Below are 27722 nucleotides of genomic sequence, written 5' to 3' on the forward strand. Positions count from 1 at the left end.
GTGGTAAGAATCGTTATAACCATAAACTAAAAAACTTCGGAAAACCTCAAAGGCACCATTAGTAACTAAGTTTCCTTCTTCTTCTTTTCTTTAACAGACCCCCGACGAAGGGGCCTTAGCCCCGAAATGCATTGGGTTTTTTAACGTATTGATTTGGATTATGTTTTGAATTATGTTTTGAATATGCATTGATATGATGGAAACGCAATCATTTGCTTTGTGATTTATTTTTAATGTATATGCCTGTAAAATGAAACTTTAAATACTTTTTTGAAATTCTGTTAAAGTTGTTGAAACGCACAATTGGAGTATTTGTATTAACAGCAGTGCGCGTTGGAGTCCTGGTGACCTTTTGGGACCAGGCCACACACATGATCCACCCCTCTCCTAAACCACATTATGACCCCCAAAGGGAGTGTCTACTGAAAGGGTGCCAAGTTACAAGGTTTAATGCAAGTAAAATCCTTTTACTTAATCTTTAAGATTCACGACTTGCAGAGAAGTCGTAACAGACGGCAACTGCTCCCTTATACGTCAAATACTAACAGTCCTTTTTTCATATGAGCATTCTAGCGATATGTCATAACATTACTTACATCATCACATTCTACAAAGTAAAGACTCAACTTCTTCCCCCAAGACTTTTACGACAGTTTTCAAATGGCAATATGCTCACACTGTCCAAGGAATAAGTTACAGAATGTACTCGAACAACCTTTAAACTTACTGCCACACAGTGAAAGGAGTTGAATTTGGCAGTTTTCAACAGTATTTGTTTTGCAATCACGTTGCCCGTCAGTACTCACATAGTTCATGCAACAAGCACACCTACCTCTCACACCATGCATAAAGGTCCCCCTGTAAACTCTGCACACTGGTCCATTTTTACAAATGCTAGATAACACTAAAGGAAGCTTCCTAACTAAATAAATCGTTGCCCAAGAAAGCGGATACATCAAAGGTGGCAAAGATAAGGCGGGGTTAAAGTAGTAAACTTAAGATACTCGGAAGGGGGAGAAGAAGTGGCCAAGCAACTAAGGTGGTCGCTCGCTGAACTAGGAAACAAGGTTCGAGTCTTGGCAGAGATGCATAGCATGCAGTGATTCTAGACAAACCGATCTTTTTAGTGATAGTGGATCAGCATCAGGACCCTACATAATATGTAGCCTGAGGATAAAGAATTATCCAGTCTTGGCAAGGATGCTTAATAGGTGGTGGCTCTGGACCGATCAATTAATCCCTGTGCCTAAAATAGAATTCAGGTTCCGTGGGTAAGGTGAATGGGGCCTTGGGCTTAATTGATCAGAGGGTTTTCCGGTACTCAGCACCAGCATTTAGGGCAATAGACCTTACAACACTAATTCCTGCCCCCCAAACCATTCTTTCACTTTTGGGGGGCCTCGTGCACTCTGAAGTGGTGCAAGTGTAGCAGTGTGACGGCTAGTCGAGTAAGTACTGTGATGGGCAGCGAAGGCAATGGAGGGTGCAAAACTGGGATGGCTTCCTCATGAGGGCCCTAGCACTTATGGGATTACACATTAAGCATTTAGGTGGCTCAAGGCGAACGCTTTGGTACTTGGGTCTAGCTCAGGCTCGGTAGAATTCCACGCAGGATTTTCTATTGGGCCCGGAGAGATTAAATATATACAGCTAGTCAGTGGGGACAACCACTTTGCAATTTAGGCCGAGTTGAACGCTCATTTGCTAATTGTGTCGGGTGATTTTAGTTTTGACTGACAGACCGGCGGGACGTTTGTCAACACAAACTGGGAGAGTGCACAGTTAAGTTAGAGTCTTGTTACGTGGCAAACAATACGACTGCTCAGCAATTTGACCGAGTGAGGGAGTTTTCAGGGTGCTAACACAGAAAGGGGTTTTAATGAGCTGCATAACAGGCTGTAGTGCTGCACGTAGAAAATTAAGCCAGAACTGGTTTGCCAGGTTTTACGTTAATTTATGGTGCTGACTCCCTATAAGACACATAACAATCATGGCTACTTGCTCCCTCTCATGGGATTATGTCACTGTTTCAGGTTCCGCGGCGGATGCGAGCGTAATGCAGAAAGCGCCTCCACATGGGCGGAGCTTAGATCAATGCACAGTGAGAGGACGAGGGGCTTGAGTAAGGTTCCCATGTGGCGGGGCGGGGGTGTTACACAGAGTGGGGGTCTGAAGCAGCAAAGCGCTACGGCTTCACAGGGACTGCCGCAGAGAGGCAGCAAGAACGATGAATGCCCTGGTGGAGGTGGGCTCGCAGCTATCCAGGTCAGGGGCGTGAGACTCAAGAACCCATTGCCAGGTCGAAAGCAGCAAGACTCGGGGGTGGGCATGGCTATGGGAATGGTGTTCCAGATCCCTTGGGAACTGCCACAGTATGTATGTTGTATAAAGTTTTAAGGCCGGAAGGATCCAACAGGACTAGGCCAGCATCCTTGGTCAATATTTAATGCCAGATGTTTTCGGTCGTCGACCAAGTAGGAGGTCATTGCATCATGGGGGTGTTAGGAGTGTTGTCTGCACACCTGAATAAGCTGTTGGCTTCAGTGGGATGCCAGGGTAGGGTGAGAGAAATAGAAGAAGCTGATAAGCTAGTCACTGCACTCTGTTGAGGCAAGTATGTGTGGGGGGGCATCAGATGAGGTAGCTCCCTAACTCTGATCTCGAGAGCACCAGTATCGGGGCTACAAATTAAGGTCCTGCTCAAAAAGGAACTCCATAAGTTACTATAGCAGTATAAGTTGGCGGCAGAGGCGATTTGCCCAGGGGGATTTTGCTTCTGTTGTTTAAGTCAAGTAGCAGGCAGCGAGTTAAGGGTGTTGGAGAGGATTTCATGGGGAAAGAAACCTTAAGGTAAGACTGGATTGTCGGCTCCATCTCGGTAAGGATTTCAGAAGGTACTTTGAAGTTGCTCAAGAGTGGTTTCAATGATACATTAAACAAGACTGGTAACACTGGCATAAGTGTGCGGTGGGAACCCTGGTTTTAGGACAGTCTTGATAGAAAGATAGCGTCCTATTCAAATTATTTGTAGTCTGTTAGACGCATAGGGATGGGGACAGTTAAAAGGGCACCTTTGATGCTCTTTCATTCCTGGGGGATGTGAATTGGAGGAAGTCAAATGTAAGTAGCACAGAGGAGTTTGGCATCAAAGACAGCAGGGAGGTTTAAAGCTCGAGCAGGCAGTCATTACCTGAGTCGGGAAGGAAAGTAACTATCTGCAACTGCGCAGGAGCCTTTTCAATGCTGTGGCATTGTCAGAAACCAGATTGCAAGGAAATGAAAATTATCGGCTTGGATAGGGATGAAGAGTTGTACCACTACAACACGTGAACACCCTTAACGACTGGAACCCAATCTCCACTGAGGACACAATCCGCCTGATGAATTCCATCCACTCAGGATCCCCCACAGACCCATGTCCTCACCACATCTTCAACAAAGCAGACTCCGTCATAGCACCGCACCTCCGAGACGTCATCAACTGCTCCTTCAACTCTGCCACCTTCCCGGAAGACTGGAAACACGCTGAACTCACCGCCCTTCTGAAAAAACCCACAGCGGACCCCACCGAACTAAAAAATTACCGCCCCATCTCGCTCCTTCCATTCCCGGCCAAAGTCATAAAGAAAGCTGTCAACAACCAGCTCGCTGCCTTCCTCGAAGCCAACAAATCCCTCGACTCCTCACAATCTGGCTTCCGAGCAAAACACAGCACTGAGACCGCCCTCATCGCAGCAACAGACGACATTCGAACACTACTGGACAACGGAGACACAGTCGCCCTCATCCTCCTCGACCTCTCTGCAGCCTTCGACACAGTCTGCCACAGCACCCTTTTACAACGCCTCAATAACATCGGAATCCAAGGAAAAGCACTTGAATGGATCACCTCGTTCCTCACCGGAAGAACACAGAGAGTCCGCCTCCCACCATTCAAGTCCGAGGCCACTGAAGTCATCTGTGGCATACCACAAGGATCCTCACTCAGCCCCACCCTCTTCAACGTATACATGAGCCCCCTCGCGGCCATCGCCCGCCAACACAACCTCAACATCATCTCTTACGCGGATGACACTCAACTAATCCTTTCTCTCACCAATGACCCCAGCACCGCCAAAACTAACCTACACGAAGGAATGAAAGAAGTTGCCGAATGGATGAAACAAAGCCGTCTGAAACTGAACTCAGACAAAACAGAAGTCCTCATCTTAGGTACATCCCCCTCTGCATGGGACGACTCCTGGTGGCCGGAAGCCCTCGGAAAAGCACCCATCCCGACAGACCACGCACGGAACCTAGGCGTCATCCTGGATTCTTCACTCTCAATGAACAGACAAGTCAGCGCCGTATCCTCTTCCTGCTTCAACATTCTTCGCATGCTCAGAAAAACTTTTCGCTGGATCCCCACCGAAACCAGGAAAACAGTCACCCATGCTCTGGTCACGAGCCGACTGGACTACGGAAACACCCTCTACGCAGGCACTACCGCTAAACTCCAGAAGAAACTCCAACGAATCCAAAACGCCTCAGCCAGGATCATATTAGACATCCCACGCAACGAACACATCTCTGGTCACCTTAAAGACCTCCACTGGCTACCCGTCAATAAGAGGATCACTTTCCGACTGCTAACCCACGCACACAAATCGGACCAGAATGCCTCAACTCACGACTGTCCTTTTACACCCCCTCCCGCCAACTACGTTCTTCCAGCCAAGCCCTCGCCACTGTACCTCGCATCAACAAGACCACCATGGGAGGCAGATCCTTCTCATACCTGGCTGCTAAAACATGGAACTCACTCCCCGCTTACCTTCGCCTTACCCAGAACCACCTAGCATTCAGAAAACAACTTAAAACATGGATATTTGACAAGTAATCCTCCTCCTCCCCTTTCTAAGCGCCTTGAGACCCTCTGGGTATGTAGTGCGCTATATAAATTCTCTGACTTGACTTGACTTGACTACACAGCTTTCAATGTTAGGATAGCTGTACTTAAATGTCCTGTGTGACGGTTGAGGCTGCTCAGCATAATTTAGATGGAGTGGGTAAGGCATTTGGAAGGCTCGTCCCACTAACAGGTGGTGAAGCCCTCTGTGAGGACTGAAGGTGCGCAGCGCAGTTAACATGGAATGAGTATGGCATGTAAAAGGCTTGTCCCAATAATAGGTGGCGAAGTCCTGGGTGAGGCCTACGGGGCGCAGAACAATTAACATGGACGGCCCAACAACAGGTGGCAAAGTCCTGGGCAAGGACTGGTGGTGCGCAGCACATTTAACCTCTTGGCTGCTAGGCGTTTTCCCGCTGTGTGCTGGAAAATGCCATTTTAGTGGCACTATGACGAGCTCAGCTCGTCATCAGCACACGACACCCGTGGGTGATGACGAGCTGAGCTCGTCATCAGCATCGAAAGGGTTAACAAGGAGTGGGTAAGTCATTTGTATGCTCTAACAATAACAGGTGGCATGCTATACAAGCAAAAGGTGGAAGGGTGAACAAATTCAATATTACGTCAACTCTACTCAGGTGTGACAGTCACAGACATGCAGCGTTGCTACGTATTTTGAGTGTCATCAGTCCTCGATGGGGACCGAGGGTGCACAGCTCAAGTAACATGGAATGGGTAGGCATTTTAAGTGCTCATCCCAGCAGCAGGGGGAAAGAAAGAAGAAGAAAAAAAAAAAGAAAAAAAACTTTAATACACAGGCAATGTGGGGAATTGCCAAACAATCAAGGTGCTTTATGCTAGCTGTACTTAAATTGCCAGTTGCTTGCGTGCCGGGTGGCTCTGGTCTTTAAGCGTCAGCAGTTTTCGGTGAGGATGGAGGGGGCGAGCAGCACAATTAACATGGAATACGTAAGATAAAGGCAAACTGGCTGGGGGACTGCTGGTGTGGTAATTCCTGTAGAAGCAGAGCAGGGCAGATTTTGGCGCATCGGGAGGAGAGAGCTCACAGGGTGAAGGGAATTCACCATCATTGAATAGGGTTGGAGGAGCTGCATTTGGGGGATCTCATGGCCCATTTACAGAGAGCGCTTAATAAAGGCATGGAATTGTCCAAACTATACGGGGGGCATAGCGTCACATACAAAAGGTGAAGCCCAGAGCGTTACGACAAAAAGTTGAAACGGGTTTTGGTGGGGGGTGCAGCAGAGGGGGGGGGGGGGGGGGGGGAGGGGGGGGGGGGAGAGCGCCAGTGGGCTCCTTGCCCTGTGGCGGAGTCCCGGACAAGAGGAAAAGGCCGGGGATTTTTTTTGCCGGAAACTGGCTGACCCTGGAACAGGGAGGCAGTCATTGGGGCTCTGGGCTTGACGGGAGAGGGGGCTGTCCTGCTAGTGGCCCTGGACTCTCCGGCCCTACCCTAGTAGCCGGTGCTTGGATGAAGCAACATGATTTCTCATATGGAAGTAATGGGAAGGGTATAGGTTGTGTCTTGCTGGTACAACACCCCTCAAAAAGGGATATAGAGATGACTAATTGTAACTACATGGTAACCTGGGGGTGCATATGTATACTGTGACTCCTTATGTTCAGTAATGGGAGTATGTTATGGTTAATTAAACTGGTCAAAATGGAAGGTTTATCAACAAATAAAAATGGTATTATTTGACAAGTAATAAAAGCTAAGCAGTGAACACCAACCACTTGTAAAGTGTCTTTGTGGTGGGGTGGTGGACGAACGACACGTGATATCCCCACTATGATGAAGACTTGTGACACCTCCATGTGGGGGCATGAAGTGCAGCGCTACCCCGCAGCTGGAGGCGAAACCCCCCCCAACTCGATTTATAGGGGAACAGACTTCTCATTGCTCCCACTTTTCAAGTTACCGCCATCATGTTCCTAGTGCCAGCGCTGCCTTCTAGGCGCTAGAGGTATCACTATTGTGTAGGCTGTGGAAGTAAGCAGCGATTCCACCTGGCCAGTACTCAATTTGTAAAAAAAGAATGAATGGCAGGACCCTGAGTTTGTAAGCCCTCGGCAGGGGCTAGCCAAGGTCGGGTGTTGAACACCAAGGCGCTATAGTCCTGAGTACCCCTCGTGCCGCCTTGATCCACCTCCAGACACTCACTCCCTGCATCTCACCCTTGCAGCTTGCTGTATATCCCTGCCTTCAGGTTGTCCTTTCTTTCCCTCCTTTCCGTGTTTCTACTCTTGCTCTGTAAAAACGTTTGAGGAAAAATAAAAGCTGGTCCCTGAAAATAAGTGCAGGGACCCACCGGCTCAAATGAAGCAGGAGCTCTACGGAAGTGTGACGTCATGTGATGGGTGCAGAAAGCACCAGGGGAAAAGGGGGGTGGGGGGGGGGGGGGCGGTAAGCACTCGTCCTTAACACACAGCCAGTTACATGACGTCACACTTCCGCAGAGCCCTTGCTTTATTTGAACCGGTGGGTCCTCTGCACTTTGTCTTAAAATTGTCCCATCGACTCAACCGACGCACGCCACGACCAAACCACCGCCACCCTCCGCGCCTGGACCCCGATCAGCACCGAAGTCACCGTCCGCACGATGAACTCCATCCCCTCCGGATTGCCTACCGACCCCTGCCCTCACCACATCTTCAACAAGGCTGTCATCGCACCCCACCTGCGGGACATCATCAACACCTCCTTCGACACCGCCACCTTCCCAGAGAGCTGGAAGCACGCCAAACTCAGCGCTCTACTAAAGAAACCATCAGCCGACCCCACCGACCTGAAGAACTACCGGCCCATCTCGCTGCTCCCGTTCCCTGCAAAAGTCATCGAGAAGACAGTCAACAAGCAGCTGGCCGCCTTCCTCGAGACGAACAGATCCCTCGACCCCTCACAGTCTGGCTTCCGGGCCAACCACAGCACCGAGACTGCCCTGATCGCAGCCACCGACGACATCCGAGCTCTGCTTGACAATGGTGAAACAGCGGCCCTCATCCTCCTAGACCTCTCCGCGGCCTTCGACACGGTCTGCCACCGTACACTAGTGCAGCGACTCAGCAACGTCGAAATCCAGGAGAAGGCACTGGAGTGGATCATCTCCTTCCTCGCCGGAAGGACACAGAGAGTCCGCCTCCCCCCGTTCAGATCTGAAGCCACCGAAGTCATCTGCGGCGTTCCTCAGGGCTCCTTGCTCAGTCCAACCCTCTTCAACACCTACATGAGCCCCCTCGCAGACATCGCACGCCAGCACAACCTCAACATCATCTCCTACGCCGACGACACCCAGCTGATTCTCTCCCTCACAAACGACCCTGCCACCGCCGAAGCCAACCTTCACGAAGGGATGAAAGAGGTAGCCGAATGGATGAAGATCAGCCGCCTGAAACTGAACTCGGACAAGACGGAAGTCCTCATCCTGGGATCCTCACCCTCTGCCTGGGACGACTCCTGGTGGCCCCCCGCCCTAGGCAGCGCACCCAAACCAACAGACCACGCACGCAACCTAGGCTTCATCCTGGACTCCTCCCTCTCCATGACCAGACAAGTCAACGCCGTCTCCTCGTCGTGCTTCAACATCCTGTGAATGCTACGAAAGATCTTCCGGTGAATCCCCACCGAGACCAGGAAGACGGTCACCCAGGCCCTCGTCACCAGCCACCTGGACTATGGCAACGCCCTCTACGCCGGAACCACCGCCAAACTCCAGAAGAGACTCCAGCGGATCCAGAACGCCTCAGCACGACTCATCCTGGACATCCCCCGACACAGCCACATCTCTGGACACCTAAGAGACCTGCACTGGCTCCCGGTCAACAAGAGAATCACCTTCCGACTCCTCACCCACGCACACAAAGCCCTACACAACCAAGGCCCAGGATACCTCAACAGCCGCCTCAACTTCTACGCTCCCAAACGCCAGCTTCGATCGACCGGCCACGCCCTCGCCGCCGTCCCACGCATCCGAAGAGCCACCACAGGGGGACGGTCCTTCTCCTACCTCGCCGCCAAGACATGGAACTCCCTCCCGACCCACCTCCGCCTGACCCAGGACCACCTCGCCTTCAGGAAGCAACTCAAGACCTGGCTGTTCGAGCAGTAGCGGACCCCCAACCCTAGCGCCTTGAGACCCTCTGGGTGAGTAGTGCGCTATATAAATGCTCTGATTGATTGATTGAACCCCCGCCCCCCAGGGAGTGGGTGCTAGCCTTCCAGCATCCGAGCGCTCCCCCCACACCCTAACATTGACAAACTCCCCAGCGTTAAACTTTTAAAGAGATGTTCTCCGAGTCACTCGATGTGTTCTAAATACAGGGGTTAGAATTCACATCCCTGGACCACTTGTACAGCAGTTTAGTGAACAAGCATTGATAAATGCACTAGGGTTCGCCACACTATTATGATTGATTAATACAGTGTTTTTTCGTGAGTTTTAGCTTGGTGAGCTAAAATCAAATGCATCCGACAACGTTTATGAACCAAATCGTAACCCTTTAAAAATGTAGAGTAAGCTTTTTTTTTTGTGAAGTTGCGATTTGGAGGGTGGAAAGGATGCGTCCACTTATATTTTAGGAATAGATATAGAGTTCTGCTGGGAGATTATGTTAAATAGTAAAAACAGCCGAAAAATACTTTGCGGCAGAAGTTTGACAGTCAAACTAAAACAAAGCATTGTTACAAGTGGGAGCAGATCTTATCAAATGCTATAAAAGTTACGAAATTCTTCACATTGAATGGAGCGAAAATGGCTGTGAATTAACATGTTAAACTGAAGCCAGTCCGAAAATACTGCCGAACAGTTTTAAATGAAGGCGCTATGTGATTTGAAAACAAGGGTTAGTAGAATGAGGGAGGAGAGTGTGAGGGAGGAGAGAGTGTGGGAGGAGAGAGAAAAGCACAGCGGAAGCGGACCACGCCATGCAAGCGTGTGTGCAGGAGAGAGAGCAAAATCACACCGGCATGCGGGCGCACAGCTCTTGACCTAAAAAAATAGTGCGTCCGTCTCACGCCGCGAGTAAAGGGGAAAATCCCAGTGTGCACATCTTCTGTCTCGTTTGTCTCCCAGCGTGCATGCTGGAATCTTATTGATTCCAAAAGGCCTCATGGCAGAGCAGCGCATGCGCTGCTTACGCCAGGCCGAGACCTAAAAATGAATGGGTTGCCGTCATACCCATTTTTCACTTGATTTTAACAAATTATTTGATGCATGGTCAATACACAATGAAATATCATTATATGCAACAGTCTAGTTGTTGGCTCTAGGCATCATGTGTTTTTGGACAACCAACAAACTCTAAATATTCTTGCGACCAGTATGGTCTCACAAACGTAATGGTTCAGTACTTTCGAAAATCTTTCATCAGGCAATTTGTTTCTCTGAGAAACCCACAAGTGATCTCCACAAATGATACCTTCCTGAATTAAGAATTGTGTCTACACAAAGAATCACGGCTGCCAAGCAACTCAGAAGATAGGATCTCAAGAAGCAGCTACCCTTTAGGAGCGAGACAAATGGAAGCAATCTATCTCGGCTTAAGGTTACCTGCAGGATTGGAGCAAAAAGAAGCACAAAGGAGTGAGGCCTCTGCGCACAATGCCAAAATGGCTCAAGGAATACAAAGCCCAAAAAGCAGGGCAACAGAGAGCAATGAGGTTCCTGATGACAGGGAATCAGACTTAAAAGAACTCACTCCCTGCAAAATCGCTGCCCCTGAACGCTCGCTGTCAAAAAGAGAAAAAAAGATTAAGAAAAAAAAGCTAAGAGGAAGACAATTGCAGCTAAGGAAGATTGACAGCAGACTGTCACAGGGAGCAGAAAGATCGCAGAGAATAACAACTTGAGGCCATTCCTAGAAACAGGAGACATACTCTGCCTCCAAGAGACCTGGGCATTATCTAGCACACCATTGGGAGGGTTCTATGAACATCATGTGCCAGCAATAAAGAAGAACCTCTTTGGTCGCCCCTCTGGTTATCTATCAGTTTATATAAAACACGCCAGCCCCCTCACAGTGACTGGAATAAACTTACGTTTACCTGGGCTGCAAGCCCTACAAATAGGAGGTCCGAAACACACACTATAGCCAAGATGCCTCCTAATAATAAACTGCTACGCCAATCCAGCACAAACCACCATGAAAGATCAGTTGAAGGCATTGACAAGGGAAATAGACAGCCTCCTAAACAAATACCAAAATCATCAAGTAATCTTAGTCGGGGACTTTAACCTGAAGGACCTCGACAATACAGCATCCCCATATCGAGGGACGGGAAGGGCTGCACCCTTTCATGACTTATTCGGCAATCATAAGCTATCTTCAACGTACGCTGTGAAAGCAAGATACTCGAATGGCGGGCGACTACAGCCAACCTTCCGGGACATCTCGAGGATCGACTATATCATGGTCAGCGAAGTAATGGCGGCCAGTCTGGAAGATTTCACAGTCAAGATCCGGTCGGAAAGCGATCACAGGCCACTAATAGCAGTGTTCAAGCTAGAAGTTTCTGCAGCCCTTAAGTTCCAAGTCATCGGAAAGTCCAGAGGGGATGAAAATTACAGCCTCCTAAAGAGAATCAGATGGACAGACGAGACGGGAGCAACACTTCAAAACTGGCTGGACCTAAAACTGGAGGAGATCCCAGCAATTCAGTCTTCACCGATAAAAATATGGGAGACCATAGTTGAAGAGATACAAACAAGCTTGGGCCATCCCCAGCCACAATGCTCCAGGCCCAGAAAGAAAATAACAGCTGGAATCATCCGTCCAACTAAGGACATACACGAGACCAAACGCCTCTTGCGTAAGGAACTAGTGTAGGAGAGTAGAGTCTGCAATCCTATGATCACCCCAGATTTTTGGTTTTTGCTTCACTGGTTTACGATTTCCCTGGCTGTGGGCCTGCTAATCAGACCCACAGCCTAGCTGTTCTCTCACTAAATTGACTGGTGTACCTTAGGTGCATTTACCAATTGGTACTGGGCCACCTTATCAGACCCTGTAACTCAGGGCATAGGTGTACCCAGGGCCTACCAGGGGCTGCAGCATGTATTATGCCACCCCTGACTGGCCATCTAAATCTGACACAACTGGCTGCACGACAGCTGGGGCAAGGTGGTGTAATCACCCTTTGCTGTAGATATAGTATACCTATATCTAACACTAAAATGGACACATATATTCCTATCAGTCACTCCTATGGCAGGCCTTGACAATACTGAAGGCAGAGTACTTGGAATCATGTGAGATGGTGCTCTGGCATGAGCTGAGCCCGTCTGCAGCTTGCGGAACCAAGTCCTAATAGCTGTTCTATGATAACGCGTACCATATACTCTTAAGTGCATTATAATCCTCGCGGTTATATGCCAACTCTGGTATCGCTTTATCAAGACATGTCGAGTAAGGTGTCATACGAATTGGAATACTAACCCCTCGCCAATTCTGGCGACAGGGTTAGCATTCCACCCTTCTAGAGGGACACGACATGTATGTAACTGTGAACCCCGGTTAAAGTTAACTCGAGCCTCAGCATCACAAAATGGATGCTGCCACCACAGACACAAGTCTGACCTCCTGCTGCTGGGAGTCCTTCCAGCGAGGAGAGCTTGGACAAAGGGTTTCCTGTCAGGGGCGGTGCTAGCACCATCCCAGACAGGGTTTTGTGTATCCTGGGTAGGCAGGGCTTTAGAGGAAGGTGACTGCAAGTGGCACCCCGGTGCTCACTATGCATAGGCCAGCTTGAACCAGTTCCAGGGGTACACCAGCCCCTGAGCTGGGGTAAGTCCGGCATGGGAGAGGGGTGTAACCACCCCCCTTCCTGGTCCCACCCATGGGCAGGACCTAGTCGCGTACCAGCCCCTTCCTTTAGAATAAAGGTAGGAGCGGGGACCCTTCCAAATTAGATCATCTTTGAATCCTGAAACTACTTTCTACGAAAGGAACTCAAGACTTCTTCTCAAGATTTCTCCCTTGTGGCTAAGGAGTAGTCAACCTGCACCCGCAAGCACCATCCAAGCATCGCGGTTTGCTGTAAGTCTCTCCTCCGGATCAAGACTGCCCAGCTCGACGAGACCCGGCTTCCCTGGCACCTCTGACCTCTACCTGCATCATCAGCCCAGCTGAGATTCGTGGGTGTGACGAGACCTCGAGGGACCGGCCTTCTTCAAGACTGCACGACGCTTGCCCAGCACGACCGCCGAGGGATCCTCTAGTGAGTGCTTTGGGGTTTGAGAAGCCCTAACCCTGAGCAGCTCCAGCACCGAAGTCCAGCCCCCCAGCATCCACCAGATCTGCGTGGGGCCCTTCTGCTCTTTGCTGCTCACCGTGTTGTCCGGATACTTGCCTTCTGGCTTGTAGCCCTCTTGACGATGAACAACGACACTTCCATTGCTGGTCTCGTTGCTCCAGACTGGCCCTTGCTCCCCTCCAACAGAGGAGCACCCCGGACCCTCCTGGTCCACTCCAGACGCCATTTTGAGTCCACCGCGTGGGCTTGCATTTACCAAGAGTTGTTGCCCCAATCCTGGGTCCAGTGACGTCGACAGCAGATACCTTCGTGGGACAGCTCGCACCTCCATCCTGGTCGCCGACAACGCCTCCTGGTCCGAGAGACTGCAGAGCCCAGCGTCGCCCACTCACCTGGTCGAGGTGACTTCGTCCGGTGCCATCCTGGTGCCCACCTAATCACTGGCTAGTGATTCAGAACTTGGTCCCCTCTGCTTACAGGTATCCTTCTTCACCGATCCAGGCTTGGATCACATCGAACTTCATCACTGGTCGCCTGCCAGCAACTTCTTCTTTCAGGCTCCATAGACTGTAACGAGGATTCCCGACGTCTTTTGAACCCTATGCAGCCGCAGCCCCTGGGCTAGGTAACTTGAGTACTTCGGTGCTCCCACATAGGTTAACCATCTAAGTGACCAGATCCTTTTTCATTTCAGCTCTACATAGTCGAATTCGTCCGATAACACTAACTTTACGAAATCTAGCATCCATAGACTTTGTCCCGCATCCCACGTGAGAGTGCACACTCTGCACCCGATCTCCCTAGGTCTCCTGCTAGTAATCTGAAGGTTCAGTAGCGTAGCCCTAGCGATCCTAAAGCCTTTGAGACTAGTTACTTACCTGCTAATATTTCGCATTCCACTTTTGTAGTATATGGTTTTCCGTGCCCCTCGGGCATTTGTGTAAATTGTGCGACTTTCAGTATTTTTTTAAGAGCTTTGTATTGTGCTTAGCGCCCTGTCCTCATAAAGAGTCCAGGGCTGTTGTGTTCTAAATAAATATCCTTTTATTTTCATAACAACTTGTGTGGTGTCCTTTCACTTGGTGTTCAAGGGGAATATGTGATGGTATAACAGCTGGCTTAACACACCCTCTAGAGTCTAGCCTAAAGACTGCCCTTGTCCATGCTACTAGGATAGCTGGTCTATACGGTTGACTTACAACCAATCATCAATAAGGGTCATTTGGACTGATACATCACTAGAATAGTGAGCACTGCATATCAGGCCAATTTCTCACAACTAGTAATAAAGAAAAGAGAGGGCAGATAAACAGATGGGACAGCGATTGCATCATTGAGGGCTGCCCTAAGAAAGAAATGGTGGGAACACAAAAATGCTCACATGGAGAGGGAATGGATCAAACTTTTCTCCCTGCTCAAACAGAAGAATTCGGCAGGATTATGGAGACACATAAACCGGCTAAGCAGCAGAGGTGCTCAAAGAGAAAACGGGGTGGCAGAGCAAGATTGGCTGGCCTACGTAAAGCAGCTATATTCAGTTGCCCATGTAAACACATGCAGTACTGAAGATTCTAACTGTGGGACGGACTGTCTCCACCTACCAAGGGCAATGACCGAAGAAAAAACTTCCAGCGCCCGAAATCCTTCTGAGGGTCTGCAAGACCAGGCAGAGATGCGCCGTAACCTGTCAGCCCAGATAAACCATCAAATGAATATTAAGATATTTAAGAACATGAAGAACGATGGGGCACCTGGACCAAACGGGATACCCACCAAGGTTTTTAAAAAGGCCCCCAACTTTTGTGCATCCGTCCTCACTCCTCTTTACAACCATTCCTTAACGACAGCAATAACACCTGATTCATGGAGGGGCTCCATATTAGTCCCAATTTTTAAAAAGGGAGATCTTTTAAAGCCATCGAATTATAGGCTCATCGCTCTTCTTGACATAGAAGCCAAGGCCTACGCCCGCCTCATACTGAAGGACCTGGAGACATGGGCCAAAGGAAAAAGCATCATACCCTGCTATCAGACTGGCTTCAGACCACAAGCATCGACAATGGATAATATCCTGGCGTTAGCACACCTAGCAACTGAAACAAAGAAGAAAACCCTCCCCTCTTTTGTTGCTTCATTGATTACAGCACAGCATTCGATAAAGTGGTACGAAATAGGCTATGGCGAAAACTAGAAAATTGGGGCGTTCCGCCAAACCTACTGAAGGCAATCAGATCACTTTATGATGGCACCTGGGTGCGGGTTAAAGCCAGCGCTGGTACAGTGTCCCCCAATATATTAACAAACAACAGGCTGAAACAAGGATGCGTACTGGCGCCCATCCTTTTTAACCTGTATACAGCGGATTTGGGGGATGCCTTGAAAAGGCGCCAGCCTAGTAGCACCGAGATTAGGCAGCATGAGGCTGCCGGTCCTACAACATGCCGACGACACAGCTGTAATGGACCACACAAGGGTGGGCCTAAAGAGAGCCCTAAATGCATTGAATCAATTTAACAAAGATAACAACCTTCTAGTAAACCAAGGGAAAACTAATGTTGTCATTTTTGGGAGCTATCACCTGAAAAAGAAAGCACAGTGGTGAATGGGAGATCTGCAGATCAGTACAGTGGCAGAGTATAACTACCTAGGGGTTTAGTTTACAGAACAGGCCAAGGCAAATGTCCATCTGAAACAGCAGTCGTCCAAGGTAAATAAGGTGATATTCCTTCTAAAGCAACTGAACTAACATCTGATAAGCCCCACGGCCGGACCAATATTAACTGCCTTAAAAGCAAAATTGCTGCCAGCCATTAGCTATGGCCACCAGGTTTTTCCGGGGTTGCAGGATACCCTTCTCACCGCAATCCAAGCCATAGCATATAAATCAGTCTTTTCTATCCCAAGGTCGGCAAGGAAGTCAAGACTTCGATTGGAGCTAGGCCTGGTAAGGCTAGACTTGATGTGCCAAGGGGAGATTATAAAATCATACTTAAGGATTATAAGAGCCCCAACAAACTCCCTAAGATACCAATTGAGAGCCATCTTGGAAGGGCCAAGATCAGCATGGCACACCAGTCTTGGCAAAGCACTCAAGGTTTTAAAGATCGAGGAAAAGAGCATACCATTGCCAGAAATCCCACTAAATGCATGAAATAAAGCCATAAACAGACCTGAAAATCGCATTCAAACTGGACCTTAAATCCCTTCGCTATTGCCCTCACCTAGACCCGCTGAACAGTTCCTACATAGTAGGCAAGGCACAACCCTACCTGAATGAGGCCCTGACACCAAAAGCCAGAACTAAAAGCCTCTCTATGAGACTGTGTACTCTAGGAATCACTAAATTTAACCCTTCATAGGCTCGCAATGGGGAAAATACAAGCTGCAGACTGTGCCCCTACACGAGAGAATCCTGGCTTCACCTTTTATGCTGCTGCCCCTCCCTTACAAACAAACGCCGCCGACTTCTTCACCCAGTCTGCATCATCAAGGGAATCAAGACATGCCGCGAAGCATCAGCCTTGTGCTTTTCTAGAATAAACACGATGACCTTGGCGAGTCTTGGGAAATTCATTCATCTGATTAGAATGGCTTTAAAGGCAGCAAACGATCACAAACAAACTAGGGCCACAAGCGTGGTACAATAAGGGGATCAAATCAGCCTCCCCTCAAATGAGGGAAGAGCCATGATTCTATCCACCCGCCCTACAGTAATCGCACCACATCAATGGCTCGAAACGGAAGGGACAAGGAGAACTATCCACAGACTGCTGTAGGAGAAAACCACCAAGGCCTATCCAGCTGTCTAAAAAACTTGGTCCAAGGACTTATGATAAAGACCCAGTGCTGACGGTCCGAGTGGGTGCAGCGGAGAGGGGATATATTACTTGAGCTAAAAACTTTTTAACCAGCTGTCTTTATAGTTTTAATGTGATCATTGTTTTACTCACCAGTTTTATTCTTTCTTACTATAATGAATTTAATTAATTGAACAGTTAATAAATTCAGAATTACTCATTTTCAGATATTTATAGCTTTCTTGGTTGTTAGAGCCGTTAACCTTAAAATGGGCTTCCCCCAAACTTTTTCCTCACATCATCCATTTTTGCTGAACTTATTTCGTTCGCCTTAGGACTGTGCAGTTTACAGTTGCTAACCACTGCTAAACTGCATGTGCTCTCTCAACTAAACATGGTACAATGTGTTTAAACTTAATTGGCATATTTAATGTAACTATAGATCCCTATAGAGTGGTATAACATATACCCAGGGCATTTAAATTAAAAACCTACTAGTGTGCCTGCAGTACCTATTGTGCCACCCATGTAAGTAGCACTTTAAAACATGTCCCAGGATTGCCACTGTTTTAAACTGCCACATCAACTTGACATTAATACCCCCTTGCCACGCCTTACGCTCCCTTTTTATTACATGCAAGTGACCCTTAAGGTAGGCCCCAGGTAGCCGCTAGGGCAGTGTATTGGTGGTGAAAAATGCCTAAATCTGTTTTTCATTACTGCGAGGCCAACTCCTCCCGTAGGGTAACATTGGAGATTTCTTATTACATTCAATAGGCTATAATTTCCATTTGGGAGAAGGTGGCTATGCCAAGTTTGTTGTATTTGAAATTGTAATGATAAAACCTCTTAAATAGTAATGTCATATTTTTCATTAGAATTTTGAAAATGCTGCTTTTAGAAAGTTGAAGACACGAAAAGGAGGGACCTGGCTCCGTTATACCACATGCACCTATTACTTTAGAGCAATAAACAGACCACTGCCTTATCTGTTGGAATGGAATTTTTATTAGACCATTATTTTTTTGTCTCAATTATTTTTGTTATATTTTTGTTATATTTACCACAAAGAATTTAGTTGCATGATAGGAGAGAGACACATTTTTCAAAATAACATGCAAAACATAAAAAATACTTATGAAATAGACAACGTATCTAATACTTATATACAAAAACATTTATATACAACAACATTTAACGTTTGCATCATAACATAGAAAACTAAAGCAATCTTATCACTATCTTGCTTTTTGGGCCAAACATGTGCCAAACACGGGGAAGTGCTTAGCGTATGTCTATGGGGCATACTATTCAATACAATTACCTCACATACTACAACAGACTTATTCCAATTCCTCCATGTTGAAAAGTCCCCTCCAGTTTCTTTTGCTTTTACAAAGTTGGCATTTTCTTGCCCTTAGCCCTTTTGTGCCTGTAGCCTCTCTTGAGTCACATGACTGGGTGTAGCTGATAGACTTTGAGAATTCCTCCCAGACAGTCACACAATAAATGTATTAGGTGTGCCTGGATGGACCATCTGCTGAGAGGATGAGGGGGTGGAGCTAAGCACAGCCCCACTTACAACTGAATAGCCTATGCTCTGTCTTCACACAAAGGGCCTTTAGAGCCCACATTGTTACTGCCACCAGCTTATAGCCAGGGCTAGGAGGAAGAGAATTCCATGCACTTCAATGCCACTGTCTGGAAACTTCTCCCGCCTTCTAGAACCAAGATACCAGGGTGTAAGAGGAGGATGCCAGACACCAATTCTTTAGTACACTTCTGGACCTGTGGATACTCTGCCAGGAAGGACTGGTGTGTTTCTGAATGGACTGCCTCTCTGCTGGACTTGCTCTCTGAAGGAGCTTCTGCCCTGCTTACTGACCTGCTGCCCTCTTGCCTGGGAGGAAGAACTGGACCTGCAACCTTATCTTGAACCCAGAACCCCAGAGTAACTCCAAGGGCAAGTCTGCAGGCCTCCTGATCTGAGCCTCCGGGACATCCTACACTAGCTCCTTGACCCAACTGTAGCAAGTTCTTGACATACCAATCATCCCTCAGGTGCTGGACCCTTGGTGTGGCTCAAGGAAGCTGAAATTAAGTTTTTGGGCTCTTCGCGACTGCAAATTGGCCTGTACTCACAGAGACTTCACTGCTCGTACCCCAATTCAGATAGAACCTCCATCATTCCCATTCTTTGCACTACAGCATCGACCGCTCACAGAGACTGCCACCACAAAGCTCCAGCAATGCCTTGTGTGCTTCGAGACACCAGCAGCCTCCCACGAAGCTCTCCCTGCTCCTCGTGGCTCCCTCCAATGCAAACTGGATTCTTGGCATGGACATTTTTACACTTTAATCTTTAAAAATTCATAACTCCTGTTCTACTGAATGGATTTTTGTTGTTTTGGTCTTGATGCATTTATTACATTTTGCTTTATTTTTCTAAATTGGTGTGGGATCCATTTTTGTGTGGTGCTTTTCACTTTATTACTGTTAGAAATGTTGCACAAATACTTTACACATTGCCTCTAAGTTACGCTTTACTGATCTTTGGCAAGCTACCAGAGGGTTGCCCACAGATTTATTTAGGGTTGGTGTGTGCCTCACCTTAACAGGGATTGTTTTTTCTAAGTGATCAGGACTCTCACCCCAGTCAACCACATTTCTCACATGAGTTCACCCATAGGTTTCACACCTGTTTCCACTGCAAAATGCAAGTATGGAGAAATCAAAAAAGAGAAAAAATAAATTGCTACTTTTTAAAATGGAAAAAATACTCATACAAAGTTGTTTTCTTGTTTTTTACATTTCTGCTAGTTCCTGAAAAAAGCTGGGAGGGTGGGGCTCTTGGTACATCAAACCTTATGTTGATACTTTTTATATAAAAAGCACCTTTTCCCTATTTTTTTCTAATTCCATTTCTTTATATTTTAACTATTTTCTCAGTTCCCTCCTAGTCAATCAACAAGGCTGGGTACCTTTAGAATGCTCAACATGTGGGGAAAAATGACAAATTTGGACTGGATAACTTTTATGGGAATTCGGTTTTGAGTTTGACAGCTTAACTGTGAAGTTCCCCAAACATAATAAAAGTCACAACACTGGCAGAAAGTGTCAGTGGCTAAGGGGTTAAGATCTATCGATAAATCAACGATACGCAACACTCCCTGAAAATTTACGCTGCTCACAACATTTATTGCCTCCAATTTTACCTCAGCCTCATTAGATGAAAAACTATCCATATTTCAACCCCAACCAAAACAGAAGATAACAAGCAACCACTGGCCCAAACCTGATTCTCCAAAATTAACCTGGAAGGCTTCACCCACAGATGACAGAATCTCATATGCATCCTTGACACCAACTTCCCTTTCAAAGAACACACCAGCAAGAAAACCATGGCAGTCTGACAGCAGTTCTTCCTCCTGGAGAAAGTGAAACCTTTCATCTCTGAAACAGATTTCAGATGAACACTGCACGCCCTAGTTCACACTCACCTCGACAGAGGCAATGTCCTGCTCTGCAGACTCTCCATCACTACACCTGCTCGTCTGGAAGGCATCTTTAATGATGAAGCAAGTCTTTAATCCACTTTCTTGCACTGCACACCACTCGGTCTGCTGTTCCATGGAGAAGCTTCCTCAGGCCTTTTGTCCCCTTGATCCCCAGTGGCTTCAACCAGAGATTCACTTTAGACCTTCCAATGACAGTACTATACTGGTGGATGGCAACGGGTCATTATATGGGTAAAAATGTATTTTGATTTCAAAGCATGGGTATTTCTGATGTAGTCCATCGCTTCCTTGTAGTGTGTAATTTCCATAAAGTAAAAGGTGTATTTTCGTCTTAAGATTCCCATCTTCACATAAGGAAGCATCAATAGGACACAGAGCACTGAGTGCTGCTGATCTGTTCTTAATTCCCACTCACCTCCCCCAGTACATCGTTTTTCAAGGACGCCCCCATGTATCTATCCTCCTCTCAGTGTTCCATCTGTCCATATGGACCGCTATTATGGATGATCACAGGTTAGGAAAGGACATCATTCTGGCCATAGGAAGAAATGGATAAACTCTTACCTAGTACAAGAAGGTCGACCTTGTCGAGTTTAGTTCCCGTAGTGTCCTTGGGAATTTGCGCCTCACACTGGTACGTGCCGTTGTCCGCCATGTTCACCTGGCTGATGGTAATGGAGAGGTCACCGTTATCTGGCTGGCCGCTAAACTGCACTCTACCAGTGTACCGGTCCCCGACACTGAGATCTTGACCAATAAAATACACGAGCACATCATCCTGAAACAGAAAAGAATCAAAATAAAAACAGAGACAACCACAGCACCAACATACAATCCAATGAATGATGCAGACACAGGACAATCATAAGAAAAGGTGTATATGGAGAAACCAGACAGATTAAAGACATTACCTCCATAATGCCACAAACTTGGTCTGTAACATATGCTGAAATGATCAAAACAGATGACTGTTAAAAAGGGTTCCAAAGACAACCGGTAACCAAAGACCCTTTTATGTTGCCCGGCGGTATCGCCTCTATGACCCACCAATATTAATCAATGAAGAAGCAGGCGCTGGAGACTGGAAGGCGGGAAACGAGGATTTTATTCTCTCCGGAGGAGAACACATCAATTCAGACAGCAAGTATCGTCACGAGGTGCTCTAACCACATCTCTGAGGCCGGGCCTCTTATACTAGAGTTTACGACCTTTATTGCACATAACACATTCTCGTAATATTTTAATACTTGAAAGAACATCCTCGGAATCTCCCCTCCAGACCCGTTCCCACATACATTTACAGTTGGATTCCCCACCCCGGTCACAACAGGTGATGGTGGTCGCACAGCAGGGCATTCCGCCGATTCACGGAATGTGTGGGGTTGATCGGATCTCATGGGGTGGGGGCTTTGATCGGTTCGGGGGTCTTTTGATGGGGAGGGGAAGCTTCCTACTGTACGGGGTAATAAACAGTATCCGCAGGGTCAGGTGGCAGCCTGGGAACGAGGAAGACAAACGGGGACACAGGAAAAGGGGGTTTGCATCAAAAGGGTTTGAGGCCATGAAAGGAATGAAGGGAGGTGTCGCGCTGGGAACAGGATGGGGTTCCGTGGTGAAGCTGCGCTGGAGAGGGGTTTATGACCCAAGGCATGAGAGAGCGGGGGGGTTGTCAGCGTGCGGGGGAATGCTTGCGAGGTTAAGAGAGAGAGAGACGCGCTGGCTATTAGTGAGGGGCAGGGAGGCCATGGTGCTCAAAATGGCTGCTGCTTACGCGCATGAATGGGCCTGGAAAGGGGCAAGATGGCGCCGATAATGTTCACCAAGTTTGTATTTATTTTTCACAGTCCTCCCTTTAACATTTCCAAGACATCTTGCTGGCCTATTTCCTATCTACCCCTATATGCAGTGATCATAAGTAAGGGAGAGGGGACTTGGGTGAAAGAACTGTACGTAAACATCACATTATAAACATCATATAAAAAAATCTCATCAGTCAGTAGGCGGGTTCATTGTTAAGTTGGTTGCAGGAAAAAGTCATCGTAATGCAATATCAGACTAGAATCACGTAGCGAGGGCGTTGGGTACAGATCATAGAATAAGAACTGGTAAATTATCATATAAATAAGTCCTTTTTTTGTATACGGTGGGTGCATAGTCAGTCCAATGGTGATTGGGAGAGAAAGGAGATACAGTAAAAATATCAGAGTTCTTCGTTGTCCTTTTGTCGTCTTCTGTCGGCACTGTTGAACACCTGGATTACCTATCAACAGAAATGTTCATGTGGATCGAGTCGTTGGGGGTAATTGTGAGATCAGTTCGTTTCTTGAGTCTCTGTGGTGGGCATTTCCTGTTGCTTCCATCATCTCCAAGGTGCTTGGTAGCGGGCAGAACCACAGACTTTGTTTATCTTTTCTTCGGGGGCGACCCTTGGTGGAGTTCTAGGTCACCGTTCTGGGATTTAACACAGTTCGTGGTCTACTTAGTCGGAGCTCCCCCCCTTTCTGACGCAGGGAGTACTCTTCTCTGGGTAGCTCAGTAGGTTTTGGAGGAATTTGGGAGTTCGGATGGAAAGGTGCGGGTGTGAACAGTCCTTATGGTAGGCCGGAGGAGGAGGGGATGGAGCAAGGCCAAGTCGGGGACAGATCAGGGGGAGGCGGAGAGTTTGCGACAGGCGAGTCCGTAACCATGTTCAGAGAGCGGGGACTTTTTGGCACACGTTGATCATAGAGCAGGGGCTTCAGGTCAGCTCTTTCCTTAGCTTTGTTTGAAACAGTGCCCCGTCCTGCGACTCCTTACTGCCGTGGTCTCGCCTTGGCCTCCGTTGCTGACGTTCCACAATCCGCAGTCAGGCCGCGTGCTCCCACATCCGGTCTCTTTCTCCTCCGACAGTGATATCCTTAAATGAGTGTTGAAAAGACAGTCTTTAGAGATTTTGCAGAAAAAGGTAATTACATGAATCTATTTTCTCTCCCAACACCAAGCGACTAGCGTAAGCACTCGCTACATTTGAGATTTTTGCGGCTTTACGTATAAACAATTGATGATGGGTTTGCTGGATTCCTTGCAACTTCCTTTTGTTGGCTAATTCTTTGACGCTTTGATGATTATTACGTTCATTTGTCATATGTCTATTATAGTAGATGTCAGTTCTTCTGGCAGAGACCCATTTCTCTAGTACGAGTCTTGCATGGCTAGGCTAGTCTTCAGGGCCTTGTATTTTACAAAAAGTGCAACGTGCTATTCACCATAGTCTGATAAGCATCCTTCTGAGGGATGAACATAGGCTAAACGAGTCTGCATTACATAAAAACATCTTATTTTCAACCATGCCTACTGCAACAAGTTCTTTCGTTTTTCAATCTAATTTTCAACTTTGCACACATCCTTCTAACTTTCTATATAAATCCTCGCAACCTGGTTACTACAAAAACTCGGGAGGGGTGGTTTGCAATAATTATTAAACTTATCCTCGGGGAAGGAGGGATCTGATGGATACCAAACTGGGGGCATTTTGGGTAGATGGGGGTGTCTCGATCATTTCTTACAGCTTGGGGTACGGAGACAATTTTCAATGGGGATGGTCGCATCACCACAGACACATTTTTATCATAGGAGCCACTGACAAAGAGTTCCCTGAGAGTGGGTCAAATTTAGGGAACCTTAGTCGTCTTACCTGTCCCTTTCCTATCGGCCAATTTAAATTTCATCCATATTTTAGTAGAAAAGGAGAGGTAGTAACGTGGTACCAATACAATTTTATTTAGGACAGATTTGCACAAATACTTGTGGTATTTGGGGCCAATCAGGAGGTGCACCAGGTTCGCCAATTAGGTGCCAGTTGCTAGGAAGAGGGAAAGTGTGGAGGGGTGGAAGAGTGAGTGAGAGAAAGAGAGAGAGAGAGAGAGAGAGAGAGAGAGAGACAATAGGCCGAACAGTACACGTGTGACATAGAGAATGACCGTGTATTGTTTGGGCTATTCAGTGCGTTACCCAACGTTAGACGTTTCGGGTCTGTGTTAGGAGGTGGGAAGCATGCAGTTTTGGGACAGAAAAGCGTTAGATTTGGTAAAAAGGTCGTGAGAGCGTCCTTGTTGTGCCATTTTGTAGCGCTAGTCCGTCTTCATGCATCGGGCGTGACGTGGTTCCAGATCCCTTATGATACTCTAATCGGGATTCTAATGTAACCTGCAGAGGGAAAAAGGGGGAGAAAAAGGGGAGGTAGGGGGACAACATTCGAACACATCAAATGTAAGGGCACGAAAATCCTTTACTTACCACATAATCGTACTTGTCTCTTCGGGATATAATCCCTTAGGGTTCTGGTTTCTTAAAGTCATGGGGGCAGGCAATGTGATAGGTGGTTCATGGGGAGGTTCGAGGATGGCGTTAAGGATCGTGTGTAGTGAAAAACGCTAAAAAGAGGAATCAGAGGTGCCTAGCGCGAGGTACCCGGTTTCGTAGATGTATCCGGTCATCGGGGTCCCAAAATCATTCCCAAAGCTGTGATGTTCTTAAGGCATACCAGTTCTTTGTTCAACCCTGTACCTTAGTACCTTCGACCACCATATCCTTATAGCAATTTGTCAATCACACCATTTTACTTTACCCATTCTCTGAAGTCGAGGTCCTTCTTCATAAGCAGCGTATCATACCTTCGTTTTGACCATCAACCCAGGGCCGAACAACCATTTCTCGGATAACCTTAAAAAGAGAGCAGAACAGTTGCGCACAGAAAAACCCTCCCACCGATACCCGTATTTACAAAAGTACGCGGAGCCTATCCATAGCTTCTAAGACTTTTATTTGTAGAGTTATTCAGTACGTAAAAGGTGAGAGCGCAATTCATATTTTGGCCTGACATGTCGTCGATGGAAGCACATACAGTGGGGTTATTTTGTAGTACAAGAACATGTAAAAAGGTCTAATTAATTATTTGTAAGTAACCAAAAACATTTCATTGCGTGACGAAGGAATCAGGGGCATTTCAGTTCATAGATGGAAACACAGTCAAGCTCATCGTAATCACATTTCCTAAATGCAAACCGCGGGCGTGCATCATGAGCGACGTTATGTATCAGTTACAACAAATATCAAAAATAAATTGTTCATTGAAATCAACATTTTTACAGAACCTCTTCTTAAATGTTTGCCAAGTGCACCCTCCTCCCTTTAACATTGAGTGCGCAATGGTTCATATATATATACATATATATCTTAGTACATCAAGTTTCATTAGCTAAGGAACACCATGAGGCACCCGTAAGTTCCATTGATACCAGCGCCATTTTGGGCGAGGCCGGTTTAGTCCGGAAGTAGCATCAGGGGCAAAATATCCCCGACAATTGGCGGTTGGACCAGAGTCCCTTTCGGTAGTCCAAAAGAAAACTGTGCTAACAAAGGGGCTGGTGGTGTGGACCGTCAATCAAGAGAGGGAGGGGGTAGAGTCTCTCTTACCGGGTCATGTTGATGTTCAGCCGGAACTTGTTCAAGTTCGTTAGCCCATAATGTTCCTGGGTGGTTCAGACGGAAGCTGATGCAGACACGAGGGCACCGCCATCTTGTTGCTGTGCCGTGGTTATTTCATTTGAGATCAATGCAACTGTTCCTCACCGGAAGCCTGAAGGGGCCGAGGGCTCTTGGGACTTTGGTAGAATCTTCAAAGTCGAGGGGATGTTTGTCGATGGTGGGGGCTTGCGCCCAGGTGGACAAGCGCCCGAGTTGCAATTTCGGACAAAGTTACTCCAGCGGCCTAGACCCGCCTTTCAAGGGCCCAGACGCCATTTTGAGGCCCTGCAGCAACCTTTGCCGTATCCATCAGGAGCGGAGGAAAACTTCTTGTGATGGCGAAAAACAGAGCATCATGCGGTTGGAGCAGGACATTTTGGTTCGGGGCGCCAGGGTGCAGCAGTGGAGCCTTCATCTGGGGAGGTGAGGGAGGCTCACCGTGCCGTCTTCCTCTCCCGGTGCATCCTACGCCGTCTCTTGGAATCAGGGGCGCACATGATGACCACCCTACACCCCTGATTCCGACTCTTGGGGGACCACTGTACATCCGGTACTCCGGAAATATGCCCATCGGACATTGTGTGTCCTGTACCACGCAAGTATACCAGCCGGGTCTTGTATATCCTGTACTGAGAAAGTATACCAGTCGGGCATTATATGTCCTGTGTTACGGAAATATACCAGCCGGACATTATATTTCCTGTGCAGCGTAGGTATATGGCCGTCGCCCGGCTGGAGGACATCGGCGTCGGGCCAGGGCAGGGAAGCCTCCTACCTGTGGAGGTGGAAGAGGCTCGTCCGCGTCGCCTCTTCCTCCCTGCCCACCCTGCATCCGTTCGATGGAGGAATTCGTGATGGCCGGACCAGGAGATATGAGGGAGGGGGTCATTTTCATCCGCCCCCTCCCTACTCGCGGCCCGGGGGACGCCATCCCTGGAAGGGCAATATGGGAAGACCATTTCATTGCCCGCTGTGTGGGGTCTCCAGTACCTTCTCGCCAGCAATCTCTTTTTGGGCTCATGGTTGCTGGCAGGCCCCGCCCCACACGTGCTATGTGTTTCGGATGGGCGGGACCATCGAACTGTTACATTTCGAGGACTTCCGGAGTGAGCATAACATGTTTTGTATTTTTCCTATTAGTCAAGTTTGCTTTTTAGAGAGTTCTACTAGTTATTCTATTTACTGTTGGTTGTGTGTTTTACCGTAATTAAATCCTAAGTTATATAATAGACGTTTGGCTTTCTTGAATCTTTTCTCTAACGGGGGGTTGTTTACACTGACCTGCAGTTATGTTTGTTTTTCAGAGTGGGGGAGCAACAGAGAGCAATCAGTCCCAGAACTCTAACATGTCGTTAAAATTGGTCTGACGAAATCTGTGCCACCGAGCATAATCGAACGGGGTGGTCCTGTCTGTTCTGTCTGCACTAGTCTGATTGGTTTTTATCTCACGTCTTTTTCCTTTCTGTCGGTCCGTCCTTTCTGTCACCCCTTCATTCTTACCTATGCTTTGCAGAGTCGGGCATTGGGCTTTCCAGTGTCCAAGATATTTACAGAAAGCACATTGGTTTTGTTTTAAATCTGTCCGTCCTGTGCGTAATGTCGGGGGATTACCTTCAGGTCGTTGTGTTCCGGGGTTGGCTTGTCGGCACATCCCCTTACACCATTCGCTTTTCATGTCTACTCCTCGGGGCTGTGCCATCGCTGGCCCTTCCCTTTGCCTACTAGACGTTTGGAGGTTTGTC

General features: G+C 47.6%; 1 protein-coding gene across 1 annotated transcript in view; it reads right to left on the bottom strand.

Moving 5' to 3' along the window:
- GPA33 (glycoprotein A33) overlaps window positions 1-27722 on the bottom strand; it is a 234500-nt gene that overhangs the window by 44286 nt on the left and 162492 nt on the right. The window contains exon 3 of the mRNA XM_086935542.1: window positions 21040-21253. Coding sequence (XP_086791668.1) covers window positions 21040-21253 — 214 coding nt within the window. The remainder of the gene's footprint in view (window positions 1-21039; window positions 21254-27722) is intronic.

This window comes from Lissotriton vulgaris, chromosome 8 (assembly GCF_964263255.1).
Source record: "Lissotriton vulgaris chromosome 8, aLisVul1.2, whole genome shotgun sequence".
NCBI classification, from domain to species: Eukaryota; Metazoa; Chordata; class Amphibia; order Caudata; family Salamandridae; genus Lissotriton; species Lissotriton vulgaris.